The sequence below is a fragment of the Pseudophryne corroboree genome, chromosome 7 (genome assembly GCF_028390025.1).
Source record: "Pseudophryne corroboree isolate aPseCor3 chromosome 7, aPseCor3.hap2, whole genome shotgun sequence".
NCBI lineage: Eukaryota > Metazoa > Chordata > Amphibia > Anura > Myobatrachidae > Pseudophryne > Pseudophryne corroboree.
This window is the reverse complement of record NC_086450.1, coordinates 75,565,255-75,584,223: the sequence shown is the minus strand read 5'-3', so window position 1 is coordinate 75,584,223 and position 18,969 is coordinate 75,565,255. Positions and strand designations below refer to the sequence as shown.

Sequence of the window (18,969 nt, the reverse complement as noted above, 5' to 3'; positions counted from 1 at the left end):
CCTTTAAATCAGGTGGTTAGTCGCAAATATAGGCATTCTCCGACTTAAGTACCTGGTGCGATGGTGTTTGCGCTGCGCTAAGGCTCAAAACAGCATTGTGGACTTTGGGGTCTGTATACTAAACCTTGAAGAGAGATAAAGTGGACTGAGATAAAGTACCAACCAGCTCCTGTCATTTTTCGAACACGGCCTGTAACATGGCAGGAGCTGATTGGCTCGTACTTGATCTCCGTCCACTTTATCTCCCTCCAAGTTTTGTTGGCGTTCTGCTCACCCCCCTTGCAGAAATTATGTAGTTGGACTTAACAGCACGCTGAATTAATTAGCTCCTGGACCTCCTTCCCAGCACTATTCACTTCGCATTGAATTGAATCAACACCAAAGATAGGTGTCATGCATGTTCCCTACCCAAATAGTGGCCATTATTGCTTCCCACGAGAGACTGAATATCCGTCATTTAAGTTCCGTTCTGCGTGTTACTTGTACACACTGGATCCGTGTGTTTAGGCTGACGTGTTCCCTGTACTTGTGCTGCATGGTTTTATGGCTTACTTTTAAATATGAGGAGACATTTAAGTAAATTGAGCTGATCTTGATTTGAGCTACAGTATAATGAGTATACACCATTTCAACCTCTTACACAAAACAAAACACAACAACAAAAAAATAGCTGCATTGGGCAGTTCTGTGTCTCTGAAACCGTTTCTAAATCCAAAAACGAAAGGGTCTCCTCTGTGCCTCACACCCTGATTAGCCCCACATAAGTTATGTTCTGTGTACGATTATTTTTTTTGTCCACTAGAAGTCAATTATTTAAACACTACATGGGGCAGATTGAAAGCTTTTACTGCCCACAATGGATGTTTACCTTAAGGTCTATTACAGCTGCCAAACTATTGTACTACCTCCGTTTGCAGCACAGGAAACCAGGGAGTGATTCATGTTTTCAGTAACTGCTGTTTACAACGGACTTCTATGTTTAATAAATGTCACGAGGTACTTCCTTTGTGATTTTGGGAAGCATTGTGCAGCTTTTATTTATTATTTTCTATCCTATGGTTACATTTTAAGCAGTGCTGAGCATTTGTCACATGTATGTGGGCTGTTCGAGGTCTGAGGTTTGTTGCTAGTGGCTTTCGCCATGGAGATATTATTATTTCTGCACAGCACTGACACACTTATCTTGGCTGCCACGTTCTGAGATGTTTAAATATAGCTGCAATGGGGCTCTGTGTGTACATGGTCGCCCCTTGTGACTGACTGACTTTGGGGTTTTTTTGTCTCTAGTTGCAGAGCACAGAGGAGGAACCTCACCAAGTTCCGCCCATATGTCGGATGGCGTCAGAAAAAATCGGCAAAGGTAAGAAGCTTTGTACCGTTTTACTTTGCAGCCGCAGTTTGTGTGATCATTGCCGTGTAGAGAAAGTGAAGCTGGAAGAGCAGTCTGGCTCCAGTGGCTGTGACTGACCTTAGACACGAAAAGATTGTAATAACTGCTGCATTGTAGATTATGTGGTGAAATAGTCCTGAACCTGCAACTGTTAGTTATGTTTTATTAACATTCTCCCACTTCCATTCCTACACTGGTAATATGGCAGTCAACACTGAGTCCAGCCCTAAGCACTGCTTTCCATACTGCTATTTCAGTACCTTTTGAATACATTTTAGGTCAGATTGTGTTTTTATATGCATTTATTTAATTGTTTTGTTTCCTCCTTCCATTCGCACTGTGTGAGGTAAATTTATTAAGATGGGAGTTCTATTTAAGATGGGATGTTGCCCATATTTATTTATGTATTTATTACCAGTTATTTATATAGCGCACACATATTCCGCAGCGCTTTACAGAGAATAGTTTGGCCATTCACATCTGTCCCTGCCCCAGTGGAGCTTACAATCTATATTCCCTACCACATGTACACGTGCTAATTTATGCTAGAGTTAATTTTTTTTTTGTGTGTGTTGGGAGCCAATTAACCTACCAGTATATTTTTGGATTGTGGGAGGAAACCGGAGTACCCGGATGAAACCCACGCAAGTACGGGGAGAATATACAAACTCCACACAGTTGGGACATGGTGGGAATTGAACCCATGACCTCAGTGCTGTGAGGCAGGAATGCTAACCATTAGACCATCCGTACTGCCCATAGCAACCAATCAGATTCTACTTCTCATTTATCTAGCACCTGCTAGAAGATACCTGGTAACTGATTGGTTGCTATGGGCAACATCCCGTCTGAAATAGAACTCCCATCTTAGTAAATGTACCCCCATGTGTGTTCATACACAGCCACTGTCTTGCTGTTTTTCTGCAGAGCCATAAGGGGAGATGTACCAAGCCTTGGAGAGAGTGGAGTAGTTGCCCGAAGCAAATAATTGGCTTCTGTAATTTCAGCTGACACAGATAAATGACAGGAACTGGCTGCTTTGGCAGCTTCTCTACTTCCTCTTTCCAAGACTTGATACGTCTCCTCCATAGTATCCTATTGTCTGTTCCTTGTTCCTTCAGTCACCACTTCCGGTTAAGCCGTTTGTGTTGGGACTGCTGAACGCTATCTGAAATGAGCAATATGTAAATCAGTGTCTATGATATATAAAGCTGACTTCATGAATTTAAGTCTCACTTCTCCCATATTGCCAGCACAGAGTTCCAGTATACACTCGGTCTAACTGGTTATAAGTGCATCAAGCCTTGCAGTAACATACACACTTTTGATTGTTTTTTAATGAGAGGACTTGAAGTAAGTTTTTGTTTTGCAGTATGTAGAGCCTTTTATTTATTTTTACTTCCTTAATTTGTGGGCCAGGAATAGTAAAAGCCCCTCTATTGTGGTATGGGCGACTAATTGCTCTGCATACTTACACCTGGCCAATTAAAGTATCTCTAGGAATTTGCTGTTTGCACCCAGAGTCTGCTTAAGACTCCAGAGGAGCCCTAAACAAGTTACTGGCTGGGCTTCCTCATTGCCCACTGGGCCCTAGGTGGAAACCTAGGTTGGATAATGATGTACCAGCTGATTTACATCAGTCTCTCTCTACAAAATAAGATAACCTCCCGGTGGGTGAGATTCAAATGATATATCACGCCCAGTTTCCTTTCTAAAATGATCTCCGTTATCGCGCATATTGCGCCCATAGTAATCAGGTTTAGCTGTGTAAAGGGTTGGGTGCCTCGCTACTTCGGGGGTAGCGAGCTGAAATAATGATACAACGTCCCTGAGGGCAGGAACAGAATGAGCGTGGAAAGGGGTGAAAAGCATTCAATCCCGCCCTTTGTGTCTGCAGTGTATACGGTGCTGTAGGATACTAGTACCTGGCCCTATGTCCTAGACCAGGGGTTCCTAAACACTGTCCTCAAATATCACTAACAGTCCAGGTTTTAAGTATGTCCATGGCTCCGCACATATGGTATAATCAAATTGACTGGGGTACTAATTGTCACCTGTGACCAAGCATGGATATACTTAAAACCTGTACATTTGGTGCTCCTTGATGACAGAGTTTGGGAACTGTTTGCCTAGACCAGTGGTTCCCAACCTCTGTCCTCAAGTACCCCCAACAGTTCATGGTTTCCAGGTCTCCTCACAGGATTGCAAGTGAAATAATTTGCTCCACCTGTGGGTCTTTTAAAATGTCATTGAGTAATGAATACACCTGTTCAACTGCTAGGTGACCTGGAAAACATGAACTGTTGGGGGTACTTGAGGACCGATGTTAGGAACCACTGGCCTAGACTACCACTGTTCAGAGGAAACAACCTTATCTCTTTTTTTTCTAAAGTAATCCCCAAAAAAGTAACCTCTATTATGAAGGGAGTGTTAATGCTGGCGTACCATACATCCTGAGCATTCAAGATTTGTTATGTAATTCCTGCACTGAGCGTCTTTCCCTGAATGGAAAATATATATATATATATATTGTGATGCCTGAATAAGATTTCTTTCCATCCGTACAGATAATCTGCTAAGAACAGCAAGCCAGCATTCCGATAGCAGTGGATTTGCAGAAGACACGTCTGGTGACTGCCTCTTAAATTCCCTCCCAGTAAGCATTCGTTTTGTTCATTTGCATAGTGTATTCTCCGACCGTTCAATTTTCTGTAATCTGTTATGCAGATTTTTATATATCCTTGCTTACAGCTGTAACCCAATACGTGTATGTTGGTCCTGAGGAAAGGTGGCCTTCAGTTTGCCGGCTGTTGGGATCCTGGTGCACAGTATACCGGCGCCGGAATCCCGACACCTGGCATACCGACACCTTTTCTCCCTATTGGGGTTCCACAACCACCCTGAAGGGAGAATAGTGTGGCACGCGTAGCCGCCCGCAAGGGGCTCATTTGCGCTCGCCCAGCTGACGGTATGCCAGCGGTCCGGATTCCGGGGCCAGTATGCTGGCCACCGGGAGCCCGGCCGCTGGCATACCATACTACACCCCTGAGGAGTGCTTAATACTTTAATGGTCCAAGGACCGGTTTGTATTGGCCAACTCGTACTGATCTTATTCCTTTCTCAGAAATGGCCCACGTTGAGAATTTTCTAAAATTAGACACTCCTACCAATTTCTTTCCAATTTCTGATTGTTTTATTTAAAAAACATAAATGGTTAAAACAGTTCTTACATCACATATGTCTGGTCTTTTTGTGGGTCTAGCTGTGGTCCCTTTTATGGGAACAGCCGATTTATCCTACTTTAAACTAGCAACAATCAACCATTGCGTTTCGTCAGTCAGGACTTCCTCAGATGTGTCTTTAAAAGAGAAAACTGGATGTCTTAACATGGCCATCAACAATATTTGTAAATGAATCACATAAGTTTTACCAATTAAACATTTGGGTTACCAATTCTAAAACATTATTCTGATGTTTATAGTAAGTGTATGTGCATATAATAAGTGTGATATAGAATATATAATCATATTGATGCGCTACAATGGGCATGAATGCATTATATAGGTAGGGGAATTCTCTTATGACTGGCAAATATCCTGTATGTCGAGGTTTTTTCCTTTATGAAAAGGCCAGAGGCATATTCCCTAGGTTGCTTAACTTTCTACCTGTAATAGAAACTTCATTTATAATTAAGTGAAATAAGGGATTAGAAACTGCACTCTCCAGTCTAGTAATTGGCACCAACATCATAATAGCATCTATTCACGAAGCAGTGAAAAGTGTGGAGATGTTGCCCATGACAACAGCTACGTATAACTAAAAAAGAAAGCAGTTTATAAATGTTAGTTCAACACTGGTTGCCATGGGCAACTTCTCCACTGGCTCAATTCCCCTCCACTTTTTTTTCACTGCCTCATGAATAGACCCGTGTGTCCCTTTTCTAGACCGTTACGTTAAATACAGAGGACAGGAAATTAAACAGTTTTCAGCAAACGCTATAGGTTCATATTCTGTATTTATGGAGATTGTTGAAGCTAAATTCTTGTACAAATATTCATACATGTCCATATATTTACCACTTGATAAAGCATTCGCAGAAATCGGATGGGAATATTGTGACATTGGAAGCTTATCACTTTGAGGGGTATGGTTCATGGGGTCGACAGTGTCTAGGTCGACCACTATTGGTCAACAGGCTCTCGAGGTCAAAAGGTCGACATGAGTTTTTGAGAAATGTTGGTGTTTTCTATGTACAGTGACTAGGAACCACAATTAGTGCACAGTGTCCCCTTGCATGGTTCACTTCGCTTAGGTTACTATTCCCAATCATAGTCCGCGTGGATCGTTAAGTATGAAAAAGTTAAAAAAAAATTAATAAAAAACAACAACTCATGTCGACCTTTTGACCTGTCGACCTAGAGACCCGGATCCCTACGTCGAGGCCTTTTTCTCATAAGATATATATGATTAACCTTTTTGTTTACTTGTGTAGATCTTCTTTGGCATAAAGTGGGTGTGATCCATTCTCTCTTGTTTGATAGGTTCAAGACTCGTTGCAGGCAATGGGAAGTAGTGCGGACAGTTGTGACAGTGAAACAACGGTAACGTCTATAGGAGAAGACTTACGGACACCACTGGCACTTGATCAAAGGGAATCCATTGACTTTGACATCGATGATGAGTACCTAACACCTGTTGGCATGGAAAGAAGAGTGTTTTTTGGAGAAAAAGAACTAACTCTAGACATTGTAAAGGCTGAAAGTCAAAATGAGGAGGGACATTCTAGCGAGAGCCTTAACTTGGTCTTAGACAATACTCAGGACATCAGCGAAGAAGATTCTGAATTACAGCAGGAATGTACGGCTGATAGTGAATTGGAAACAAACAGTGAATGTGAAGCCGTTCCTTACACCACTCATCATATATCAGAGATGGACAGTTTTCCAGATTATGATCGCTTTTCTGATGTAGATAATGTGGATTCCCGTTCTCTGGATCGGGTTAATGTGGCATTACGGAGGGCACAGAAGAAAGTATTTGGTTCCTCTGACCTAGCAGGAAGCAGAACTGGTCGCAGCAGCATCACCTCAAAAGACCTATTAAAACGGAGACACAAGTACTCCAACTCTGGTTACCCGCTCAGAAGGACTCAGTCGCTGCCCTCTGCACTGTTAAGTCCAGTGAGGGTGGTGTCCAAAGTAAACATTGTCTTAAATTCCGGCAAAGCAACTGTGTGCAGCCCTCCTTCGTTTTCCTACAAGTACACACCGGAGGAGGACGACGACTATACGGAACAAACAGGGGAAGTAAACACTACCAGTAAATATACAGTTATCAGGCGTCCTGTAACGGACACAAAAGAGGTCCAGAAAAGTGCTTCAGGGCAAACAGCCGAAGAGCAAAGCCACAGACCACAATCATCCTGTTTTGTGAATGCCCCATCACACAGGTCACATTCCTCCTGCTCCCTCCATTCCCTACAGTCTGACTGGCACGACCGGCCTTTGTGTGAGCATGCAAGAACTTGGAGCACGCACAGCGTTCCTAACTTTTCTGGCGCGTCCTGTGGTTCTATGATGTCCCCATTCTCTTGTCCGCTTAATCAGCGATTTGCCTATGGATCGCTTAACCGCTCGTGTTCTGGTTGTTCTCTACATATAAGCTCTCCTCCATCCACTACTGAAATGCAGCTGCGCAGAGTACTACACGATATCCGAAGCTCGCTGCAAAATCTTTCACAGGTAATAGAGGACTGAATGTGGGTAACTTTACGGCTGTACTAGGAGGCAGCAGTATTTATTTGTAAGGTGCAACACTGCTTTACAACCACATACAATGTGGAATAGTAAATTACAGTTCTGAAAAAAGGTGGAGGCAGACCGAGCTTGTGAGCTTACACTCTAGTGATGAAAAAGAGTGGTGCTGAGAAGAGTAGAGTAAAGGAGTACTTGACCGTAGCTAAGGTGCAGTTTAGGCCCTAGTATAGGGGGTCGTTTTCAGAAAAGGTTCAGTGGTTTGGGGGGGGAAGAGCCTGATCACATTTCGATAGGTGGGAAGCAGCATCTAATGGCTTTTAGAGAGAAGGTACATACAGTATCTAAAGGCCCATACACACTGGGCAATTTTGAGCTGAAAGCAGCTCACTTTTGGTGTTTTGAGCTGCTTTCAGCTCAAAACCGGCCAGTGTGTATGGCCAAGCGGTGAGCGCTGATGCGCGCTCCCGCATCATCCCTGGCAGATGCCGTTCATCGACTGGTATTAGTAGATGAACGGCGGGGTGAGCGGCTTTTCATAGCGTCCTGCTATGGAAAGCAGCTCACACCCGCTGACATCGCTGGGCAGCGGGGAAAAGCGCTCAGTGTGTATGCACTGAGCACTTTTCAGCCCAGCGATGTCCGCGATCATCGCTGTGCATATACGCTGGGCAAAAACGCCCAGTGTGTATGGACCTTTGGAGAAACACACACCTGGGTGTTAATCTTAATAATTAGTCGTATATACAAACGTGTATAACTGCTGCTTCCAGTATGAGGGGCTGCCGATCCCTCCTAGAATCCGAAAGAAGAAAAGTATGGAAAAAGAATTCCTTAGGAAGTGCTGTTTAGCAGGATAAAAATGATTACACGAGCTTAAGATTATCATATACACTAAAAGCTATATGGCTAAAGATGCATACAGTACATAAAAAACATACAAAACAATCCTGAGTAAAATTAGTAGTGGTCTCTCTAGTTTGGCAATATTATATGAGAATTTTCGGTATGTTTAGATAAACATCAACATCCTAATTTTTTATTTTTTTTTATTTTTGGAAATGCTGATAGTGAATAGTATTCGTTGTTTGTCTGCAACTGAATCCACAGTTTAGTATAATTGATTAGTCTGTCTACAGAATATGATGGGAGATTAGTAATGACAATATGTTAGTCTGCCAGGATGAATTTATTTGTTTCTACTGTATGTCCAAATTGTTAGCATAGTCCATATAAACTCTCAATACATCTTCTGCATGCTTGAGTTTTATGCATTGTTTAAAATTAGCCATTCCAGCTCCACAATGTTATGTGCGATCATTTAGAGTCTCTTGCCTCCCAGCTACTAGTCTTCCCTGTCCCAACGATGAGAATCAGTGCACTGATATTAACGCGTTTCACCGCCGCTCTTATAGTAATCAGCGGCTTCCTCAGATGTAGGAAGCTGATGAATACTAACAGTACGAGTGGCTTGTCCCATGATGGAGGGATGAGTACAGTGGGTTCCTGAGTCTAAGCTATGCTGGTCAGGGGAGGGGGGTAAACCGCTTTAGCACATAATAGTTCTTGGTCTGCCTCTATAGTATGCAGTGAATCCATCGAATACAATTTTGTAAACTATAATATGTTTTTAGTGGTCTGTCTTAATGATTCGCATAATCAACATAAAGCACCAATCCAATCCGTAACAATGTACAAGAATAGTGCATTTTATCAAAAATGTATGGTACTGCACAAAGTTTTCCAGATAGTTTTGGGGGTTTTTTCTTATTGATTTAAAGCCAAAAAAATCTACAACAAAAAAGTGATGCAGTACTTTCAGCACATTGACCTCAACATCCCCTACTTACATTGTACTCTGCCTGCCATGGTCATGCCTAAGCCGCAGCGCTGTACTTTTCTCTTGATTGTCGAGCTCTTTAGGTTAATGATCCCACACCCCTACGCTAACTCTCAGAATAACACCCTGGACATTTAAATGTAGTCTACTTTTTACTGTATAACCCATAATGTGCTCACAGTTTTGAAGTCACAAGTTGATTACGTAGCTTTGAAAACCAGATGACAGACCCCATGCAATAACTGCCAAGAAAAAGATACTGCTAAACAGGGTTTTACTTTGTTTGTGCATGTATTGTATGTTGTGTATTACATGTTATTTAACTGGCAAACGGACGTTGTTGGGTTTTGGTTTTTTTCCCCTTAGCATCCTGTAATGCGGGGAAATGACATGACAGCTGGTAGTTACGGCACCCAGAGATCGTCCATCCTATCTCTTTATGAAGTGAGTTCTTCCATGACCAAGGTTACTTAGTGTGGGGGTTTTTTTTGTAAGTATTTCTCTGTGTTGGTAAATATATAATAAATATTATTATATATATATTTATTTATTTTTTTCAGAATACTTTCCAGGAGCTACAAATAATGAGAAGAAGCTTAAATCTGTTCCGCTCACAAATGATGGACTTGGAGCTTAATATGTTACGGCAGCAGACTATGGTTTATCAGCACCTGACAGAAGATGAGAGGTAAGCCTATCTATCGAACTGTAGGATGTTTCTCCTGTAGTTTAAGGCTACGGCTGTTTTGTGAGATTACGTTACAAGGGCGTTTTTACTTTTCACACAATATACTTGATGTATATCTGGTATTTAACCTGGCAGGCTGTATATTTCCATGTTGAACATTAGTAATTTTGGCTGTGGCGTCTCTACATGTTACATACAGATGGAGCCACGCACATTAAGTGCGCCTCTACGACGCTCGCGTGTCCCATTTGTGCACGGCAGTCTTCCTCACAGGGGCGTACTCAATGGCAGCCTTGAGTCACAATTTACTTCATATGCCACAAGTGAGATCGGACAGCTGGTATTTTTATTGGGAAAATCTAAAAGGTCACTATGTGGTATGTCTTACTAAATGTTGACAGATGAAATTGCTGTCTGCATCCTGTACCCAATATGCTGGGGTAAGAGGTGGTAAAGCACTGTTGGCATTGTCCTATTGCTGCAGCATTTTAAAGACAAACTCTTCTCCAATCACACGAGAATGCTCCTATAAGTTCAAATCAATGATGACGCATTTCAAATCAGTCGGGGATCACAGATAATGGCGAACAATAAACTTGCATATAAACTAGGATATGACATGTAGGAGACATTATATCAATGCACTTTGCACACCATAATTATACTGTATCAGATTACATATTGGTTCTGTACTGATTTTTATATACAGGACAATTGGTAATGTGCAGCTGATTAGGACAAACACCCTTTTAGTGCTAAGAACGAGTGGGACTCATCCTGCACCTTTCTGTCTTTTCTTTTTTCTTTTCTTTTCTTTCTTCTTATATAGTGCAGAATATTTGTCCATTCACATCAGTCCCTGCCCCAGTGGAACTTACAATCTACATTCCCTACCACATGTACGCGTACAATAGCTTGGTTTCCTTTTTTTCATTGGGAGCCAATTAACTAACCTACCAGTATATTTTTGGATTGCGGGAGGAAACCAACACAAGCATGGGGAGAATATACAAACTCCACACCGGGCCAGAGTATAATTTTAACCCATGACCTCAGTGCTGTGACATCAAATGCTAACCATTACACCATTTGTTCTGCACATATACCTCTGAAGTGTGAATGAAGTCCTCATCCTTGCTTCAAAAAACTTGTGTACCCGCATTTGCTAGAGGGGAGTCCCCTGTTACGAATGATGTGGCTCTGTATGATCACCAGACCATAATACCCTACACTACAGAAAACCTTTAGCACCCTAGGAATGGTGAATGAGTGTTATAGTGCCTGGCTTCTACAGTCAATGGGGACCATCACTGGAATTCTATAAAAAGCCAAGGAATAATCTATGTGGGGCTGTGTGCATCTTTCTTTCTCTGATATTGATGTAATGTGACAAGCCCAGTAAGTGCCCAAATTGGCTCCGCACAGGGGTGAGAAACTTCCACAGCAAAATGATTAAACAGGAATATAAGATTTTCCTAGGAGAGATTGTTTAATTAAAATTGATATTGATCGAGCAAATTCATTTTCATCTTTGTACTCAACTGTGTCAAAGTAATTCCTGTGACTCCTGTGGGTTGCTAGACAAATCAATGCCGTCTTTTGCTTTGTTGTTCACCCCTTCGTCATAACGTTCCTATCCATGTACATGTGTAAAATCTATAAATACAGAATTATTGCGATGATCATGCACAATTATTAACTTGATATGCAAGTATACAGATTTAGAATGGCGTATTGAGGCGAGGTGTAGGAGTATACATCTGTAAGATATACTAAACAATTGTTTGTATAAGTCTTTTTGAAGGACTATATAAACCTAGGGGGTAATTCAGACCTGATCGCTCGCTAGCTGTTTTTTGCAGTCCTGCGTTCGTATAGTCACCGCCCACCGGGGAGTGTATTTTAGCTGTGCAAGTGTGCGAACGCGTGTGCAGCCGAGCAGTACAAAAACAGTTTGTGCAGTTTCTGAGTTGCCCAGGACTTACTCAGCCGCTGCGATCACTTCACTTCAGGCTGTCCGGGGCCAGAGTTGACGTCAGACACCCGCCCTGCAAACGCTTGGATGCGCCCGCTTTTTTCCAACCACTCCCTGAAAATGATGAGTTGCCACCCACAAACGCCTTCCTCCTGTCAGTCTCCTTGCGATCGGCTGTGCGAATGGATTCTTAGTAAAACCCATCGCACAGCAACGATCCGTTTTGTACCCGTGCAACGCGCTTGCGTATTGCTGTGCATACACATACGCAGTTCTGATCGCAGCGCTGAAAAGAACGCTAGCGAGCGATCAGGTCTGAATTACCCCCCTAGTTCATCTAGCAGAGTTTAGAGGAAGATATACTAAGCAGTGAAAAGAGTGGAGAAGTTGCCCATGGCAACCAATCAGCTACTCTGTATAATTTTACAGTATGCTAATGCTGATTGGTTGCACTGCTTAGTACATCTTCCCTCCTTAGTTACTAGGTAGAACCGTGGCCTTTGAAGCGGCAGGAATTTTTGTGATCTCCGGTCAGATATCATTTTACTCCTATCATTACAGAAGCTGCTTTCTGTTTTCAGGTATGAAGCTGATCAGCTGCAAGGCCTGCGGAACTCTGTGCGAATGGAACTACAGGAGTTAGAGCTCCAGTTAGATGACCGACTGCTGACGCTCGAGGAGCAGCTTCGCAGTTTTCACGTTTCCTCTCCCTTTCAACGACAGTCGGCAATGGTGCGATTTTAGTACAACACTTTTTTTTTTTTTTTTTTTAGCTGCTTGAACTACAGTATAATATTTTTGAATTTAGAATAAACTAAAATACCTTGTGTTAATGTTTCTCCTTTCTGTGTAGGGAATGTATGGAGGAAGAGTAGGAGCAGATGGCCTGATGTTCTCATCTCCCTTGAATGTCCTAGAACCGGTAAGATGATTTTTGCGTACACCTCAAATATTTTGCAGCCAGTATGCTAGAAGAAGCATCCCTATTATCTTGGTGACACTGTAGATTATAAAATCCAGAGGGTAATTTTACAAAAACACATGGCTTTCTTCAGCTTGGGAAATCGGACTTCAGGTCCCATCCCCATTAGTGTGACCAAAGAAGATGGCAAAGTGGACACTCTGATTATTCAAGTGGCTGAATAATTTAATGACACGGATGCCACACGCCTTTACAGAGTATTTTAGTCATTCATATCAGTCGATGCTTACAATCTATAGCTGGTACAATGTAGCACATGCACCCTACGATTTATTTTTCCTCTGAAGCTAAATAAACCCCTCTGCCAGTATGGGAGGAAAGCGGAGCTTCCAGAGAAAACCCATGCAATCTCAGGAGGAGAACATGCAAACTCCACACAGTGTCTCAGTGCTGCAAAGCAGTAATTCTAACCACTACAACAATCGTGGTGACCATAAACATACAGATGTGCCCTTTTGTTTTGCACAATATGGTGATAATGCCACCATGGATAACCAGTTTTCGAATCTTTATTTTATTTTATTTTTTGCACCACAACTGCATACAAACAGCATTGTAGTGTACAGGGGACATACAATTTGTATTTGTTTCACAATTGTGGCAGTGTAAATTCAGACGTTCCACTAGTGGTAGTCTAGATACGCAAACGTGGTCTTTTCAGCAGTGGAAAAGTTGCATATTCAGTAAAAATATTGAGTGATGGGACATATGGTGCGGCTTAGTCAAATTACTCATGGGGCATAGGTGAATGAGGGCATCTCTTCTCTCCTAGGAGTATTATCCAGGTGTTCTAAAAGTAGTAGCAATGGAAAAGATCACCAGAAGTTGCGTTTGTCACCTATCCGTATTGAGTTGTACTTCCTTGCTTTCCTCCATAGGTAACTGAGCTGATTCGAGAGCAAACTCACCTGAAGTCGGAGTTGAGCCTTGAAGATATGAGATTGGAGTCTGAAGCGGAAGGTCGTGAGTCTGTCTTGTCTCGCGCAGCTTCTGATTCGTCGTCTGTGTGCTCCATGCCACGTTCTAAAAATCGGAAAGCTCCATCAAATATCTCCGAAGATCAACCAAAAGCACAAACGCCCACAAGCAAGGCGGTGTATTGTGCTACTGTGACTTTGACACCGAGCCCTCCTGTCAGAGCCGGGGCCAGTCAGATCATGGAATTGCCAGAGGAATCTGGAAGTCTTGCATTGGAGCCTGAAGAAAAGAGAGCGTCTCCATCTGTGACTGATGGGAGTCCACACTGGAGTCCAGAAGAAAACAAAGAATTGCAACAAGTCATTCGGGAGGTAGGTCATGGACTCTTAGACTGGGGTCACCAATTTGTCGGCAGTACATTGGTCTGTCACCGACCTTATCCATGCATGGATAATACATACCAACAATCTGGCTGCCCCCTCCGGGAGGAGACAGCCAGGTCGGAGCAGCAGGGGCGTGGCGAGGTGGAAGCTGATGATTAGTGGCGGGATTGGGGGTGTGGCCGCATGATCACGTCGTCATGGCTCCGCCCCCTATCTAGCAATGCTGCTAATATTGGCATTGCAAGGCAGGGGGCGGGGTCGGGATGACGCAAATCGTGTCATCTGACCCCCAGACCGCCCACTTTGACCTATGCCGCTCGGGGTTTGTTAGGAGATGCCGGGCGGTTGCGGGTGGTGGGGGCTCGGCCAGGAGACTTGCCCACTCTTCCGGGGGGGCCGGGAGTGCCACCTGATTTTCGGGAGCCTCCCGGCCATTCCGGGAGAGTAGGTAAGTATGGCATGGATATTGGAAAACATGAATACTGCGTTGGTAGCAGACTCGGTCATGTGCTTGTATATTTACTTTTGCGCCTCATGTATGCCCATGAATGCATTGTTTCATTAATCTTTTTATTCTGTTACCTGTTAAAGTACCTGGGAGAGAGTTATAAAAGCATGGAGAGAGAGGGAAAGTACCAATCAGTTCCTAACTGTCATGTTACAGGCTGTGGGCCACATGTAATAAGCCGTGAAAAGTGAGAGTGATAAACTAGCAGCCAACCAGCTCCTAGCTGATATTTTTCAAACAGGGCCCGTGACATGGCAGTTAAAAGCTGATTGGGTGGCACCTTATCACTCCTCCACTTTATCACTTTTTAAGGCTTAGTAAATCTGGCCCTGTGTTTTTAAAAATGACAGGAGCGGATTGATCAGTACTGTATCTCTCTCCGCAACTGAGTCGGCCGTAATTGCACTAAGCGGGGTAAATTGATTTGTGGGCAACACTGGATCAGGCAGACTGTCTCGGCACCTCTCTGTAAATCAGAGAGAGAAGCTGCTAAGCCCAGTAGCTTTAAGAGGTATCAGAAAATGAATGATGAAGTACTGGTGGGTTATTTGGGAATATTTCTTAAAGCGGACACATCCTTTTAAACTGAAACCCCAAGCTCCTGTAATACCAGCCTCCTGTGCCTGCGCAGGGTTCTCCACTGCTGGTCTCTCGGTCATGTCGGTGGAAGCCGTTGGCTGGCCTGTGTTCCTTTCAGTGCCTTTCTAGATTTATTATATAGATGTCCCCTGTTTAAAAAATGTTCAGACATTTCATGTTAAAATCGTGGAACAAAGCCTAACCTAGTAATACTGGGGGTACATGTTTTTTTTTTTTTTTCTGGATTGACCGTGCACATTGGCTCTTGTACTAACTAAATTGTTCTGACCACTTAATGCTCCTTAAGATGTCCGTTATAGTTTGAATGGTCTTCATGCATAGCACACTAATGGAGCTTGCTGGTTCCAGTATGGTTCTATTGCTATACCCGTAAAGCACACTGCACTGGACAATGGAGATTAGGGCAGATGTACTTAAGGCTCATATAGACGGGCCGATGCAGGAGAGGTTTGCAGCGCGATCTGTGCTGAGCGTGCGGGGGGAGACGGTGGGGGGGGGCGCTCACTTCACCCAGCGGGGGAAGTGAGCGACCCGCTAGATTGGCCTGCATGCAGGCCAATCTAGCAGCAGCGATAGCGATGTGCGGGGCTGCGCATCACTATCGCTGTTAGGGCTACACACGGAGCGATCTTGCTGAAAATCTAAGCGATCTGGTCAGATTGCTTAGATTATCGCTCCGTGTGTACCCCCCTTAAGCCTTGGAGACTGATAAAGTGGAGAAAGAGAAACTACCAGCCAATCATCTCCTAACTGTCATTTTTCAAATACAGATTGTAACATGGCAATCAGGAGCTGATGGGCTGTTACTTTATCTCTCTCCAGTTTATCACTCTCCAAAGCTTAATACATCTGCCCCCTATATCCTGCTTATAAATTCCGAGAGCTCCCAAAATGACCAAAGCATCATTAGCCTAAAATTCGACTTTAGTTGGTTTAGTTTTGTTTCTTAATTATTGAACCTCTATATACCCAGTATACAAACTTTTCCAAACTGCTATGAGAATGGAGTTGGTTTCCCTGGAAAGAGAAGCACTCTGGGTGACTGAGATGGTGTTTGTGCCTTTTATATAAATATTTTCCTGTCTATTCAGTAACTGACCTCTTCTACATACTAGTGAGTAGGCGCTTGATTTGCAGTCACTGATGGAACACTGTGCAGTACAGATGATGATTGTTCCCAACTGCAATCATGAATAGTAGGTGTTGGAATATATTTGTATTCGTTTCACACCATGGCTTTCCTTGTCTAGCCCCTGATTATAGTCTTGCCTCACAAGTCATGTGCCTGTGGGGGTGCCTGTGTGACTTGGAGGCTGCCTGCTCTTGGTCTAGTTAGACTAGAGAGTTTATAAAGTGTTCCCACGGGGTCTGATGCACACACATTATGTTGAGGCTGAAGAGCTGTAACAGGTTGTCCATTAGCAGGTTAAATTCAGAGAGGTCGTAACAGAGACATAGGGGGACATTTACTAAGCAGTGATAAGAGCGGAGAAGTGAGCCAGTGGAGAAGTTGCCCATGGCAACCAATCAGCACTGAAGTAACCTCTATAATTTGCATACTATAGACTGATACAGAGCTGCTGATTGGTTGATGGGGCCACTTCTCCACTGGCTCACATCTCCGCCTTTATTATTGCTTAGTAAATGTCTCCCTTAATCCTACCTGAATTTTGACTAGATTTTGTTTAATAAAGGATGAATACCATAGGATTTCCATATCAATGTAAGTGACGTGTCGGCTTGTATCCTCACACTTCAGGTTTTCTGCTGTGCTGAAATGGTCTGTGCTGCTGTTGGTATGACTGCTGGCTACAGTAGCCAGTTTGTTTGTTTTTTGTTTTATATTACTCCATACCATATGTATATGTTTACCTTGTTTAGAATATTATATACAATCATGTACTGTATGTGTAATGGCCGGTTTATTTATTACATTGTTTCCAACCGATAGTAGCTAGGGAATACGCAATAGGTTCTGTGAATCTAATCAAATGCGCCTAAATAAAGAAATGGAGGTTTGCACTTACCCTATAAACTTGCTATGGTCAGGTACGGACTGTGACTGTTATGCAGCCCTGACAGGTAATCGTGCGCGCGCATCCAAACAGGAAGACGTGGTTACGGCTCATGGAGGCGTGCCGCAAGTCCCGCGGGCCTGGCCTCGCGGCACGCCCCCTTCTTTCTATGCTGGGTGCCGGGAGGCACCCAACAGTACAGGTTTTAAGGATAGCTATGCTTAGACACAGGTGACTTAAATAGTACTTCAGTCAGTTTAATTATACTATCTGTGCAAAAGCAGGGATATTCCTAAGACATGGATTGTTGAGGGATCCTTGAGGACTACATTTGGGAACCACTGGGATAGAGAAAGCACTATGACCCATTGTAAATTTGTAGTAAGTTATTAAATACAGGGGCAGATTTATTAAGCTCGGTGAAGTGATAAAGTGGAAGGTGATAAAGGACCAGCCAATCAGATCCTAACTTCCATGTCACAGGCTGGGTTTGAAAAATGACAGTTAGGAGCTGACTGGCTGGCCCTTTATCACCTTCCCATTTATCACTTCACCGAGCTTAATAAATCTGCCCCACAGTTTGTAGAATGAGAGTAAGTCCCTGGGTGCTATGGACTCTAACTGTAGCACATAAGAGTAAAGAAACTGCAGGTCTTCAGCGCTTATTATTGGAAAGCGAAATATTCCCTAACACAGTGGCCCGCAGTTACAGGCTGAGATAGCATGCAGTTACACAATGCAAATAGCACGTATCCTGCCATTTAAGTAGCTAATAATTATCATTCAACACTGTGTACATAGTCTTTGAAAACACAAACACTGCCTTCAAATATTTCAGTGGCATTTTCCAAAGAAGTATATGCAGTGTGTGCACAGATAGAGATTGCTAAGACAGCAAGTGTACAATTGTGCGTATTTACTTTACATTATCTCAGGCACTTCATGTATTGCTGCGCAGGATGCCAAGCGGAGAGTATCGTCATGGTAACTGCCTACTGGAGAGACAGTGGGGTATCTTCCCATAAACATTGCTTCCTCCACTATTTGTAGTTCCTACGATGCCTTTAGGCAGTCTGTTTCATGATCAATACGGCTGCTGTCGCCTGTTTCATGGCTCAGTAAGAAGCAGAAGAGATCCGCTATAATTCATGTAGTCAGTCAGTCGGCACACGCGGCATATGCATTTGGTATTGCACTGTGCCTGTGGTAGACAAGTGCATCTGAGTTCAGTATGATATACCGATGGACGGGATGCCGGCTGTTAGTATACCGCCAGTGACATCCCGTCCCATTTAGCCCCGAAACCCTCATCTTTTCCCTACCTTAACCCTCCCTTGTGGGTGCCTAACCCTCCCTTCCCCGCTGCCTAAACCTGACCCTCCCCACTAGGTGCTTAACCCTAACCTCCACCTGTATGTGCCAAACGCCTAAACTTAACCCTCCCACCCTGGTCCCTAACCGTAACGTTCCCATACGTGTACCCCAAGCCTAACCCACCTTCTGCTGCCTAACCCCCCCCCCCCCCACAATGCCAGGATGACAGCGTCCCGCTGCCAGGACATATTTTGACGACTGCATCCCATCCCATTTGGTGTCTGTATATTGACATCGGGATTGTGTCCTTCCTCGGGATGCTGCCGTCGGTATATCGACCGTCGGGTTCCCGTTTGTCGGGAAGCCAACTTCTTCCCGTATATCAGAGTATATGCAGGCAAATCCCAGTAATACTCGTCTCGGTCACTGAAAAATGTTTGTAATTGGGTGGAGAATGGTGTATTAGCATGTAGGGTTAGATTGTCAGGCTGCTTTCAGATGTATCTGGTGTACTGATAATAGGACTGCTGCAAATGCTGATGAGTAATAACGGTTGATCTCACACAGATGTACATTGGCGGCCAACTCAATATAGATGTGTTC

The 18,969-nt window shown here is 43.5% G+C and overlaps 1 protein-coding gene across 3 annotated transcripts in view; it reads left to right on the top strand.

Annotated features, from left to right (window-relative positions):
• ITPRID2 (ITPR interacting domain containing 2) overlaps positions 1-18,969 on the top strand; it is a 109,473-nt gene that overhangs the window by 88,142 nt on the left and 2,362 nt on the right. For all 3 annotated transcript variants that reach the window (XM_063933328.1, XM_063933327.1, XM_063933329.1), the window contains 8 exons: positions 1,288-1,360; positions 3,958-4,046; positions 5,932-7,131; positions 9,350-9,427; positions 9,544-9,671; positions 12,228-12,378; positions 12,500-12,568; positions 13,507-13,917. In XM_063933328.1, coding sequence (XP_063789398.1) covers positions 1,288-1,360; positions 3,958-4,046; positions 5,932-7,131; positions 9,350-9,427; positions 9,544-9,671; positions 12,228-12,378; positions 12,500-12,568; positions 13,507-13,917 — 2,199 coding nt within the window. The remainder of the gene's footprint in view (positions 1-1,287; positions 1,361-3,957; positions 4,047-5,931; positions 7,132-9,349; positions 9,428-9,543; positions 9,672-12,227; positions 12,379-12,499; positions 12,569-13,506; positions 13,918-18,969) is intronic.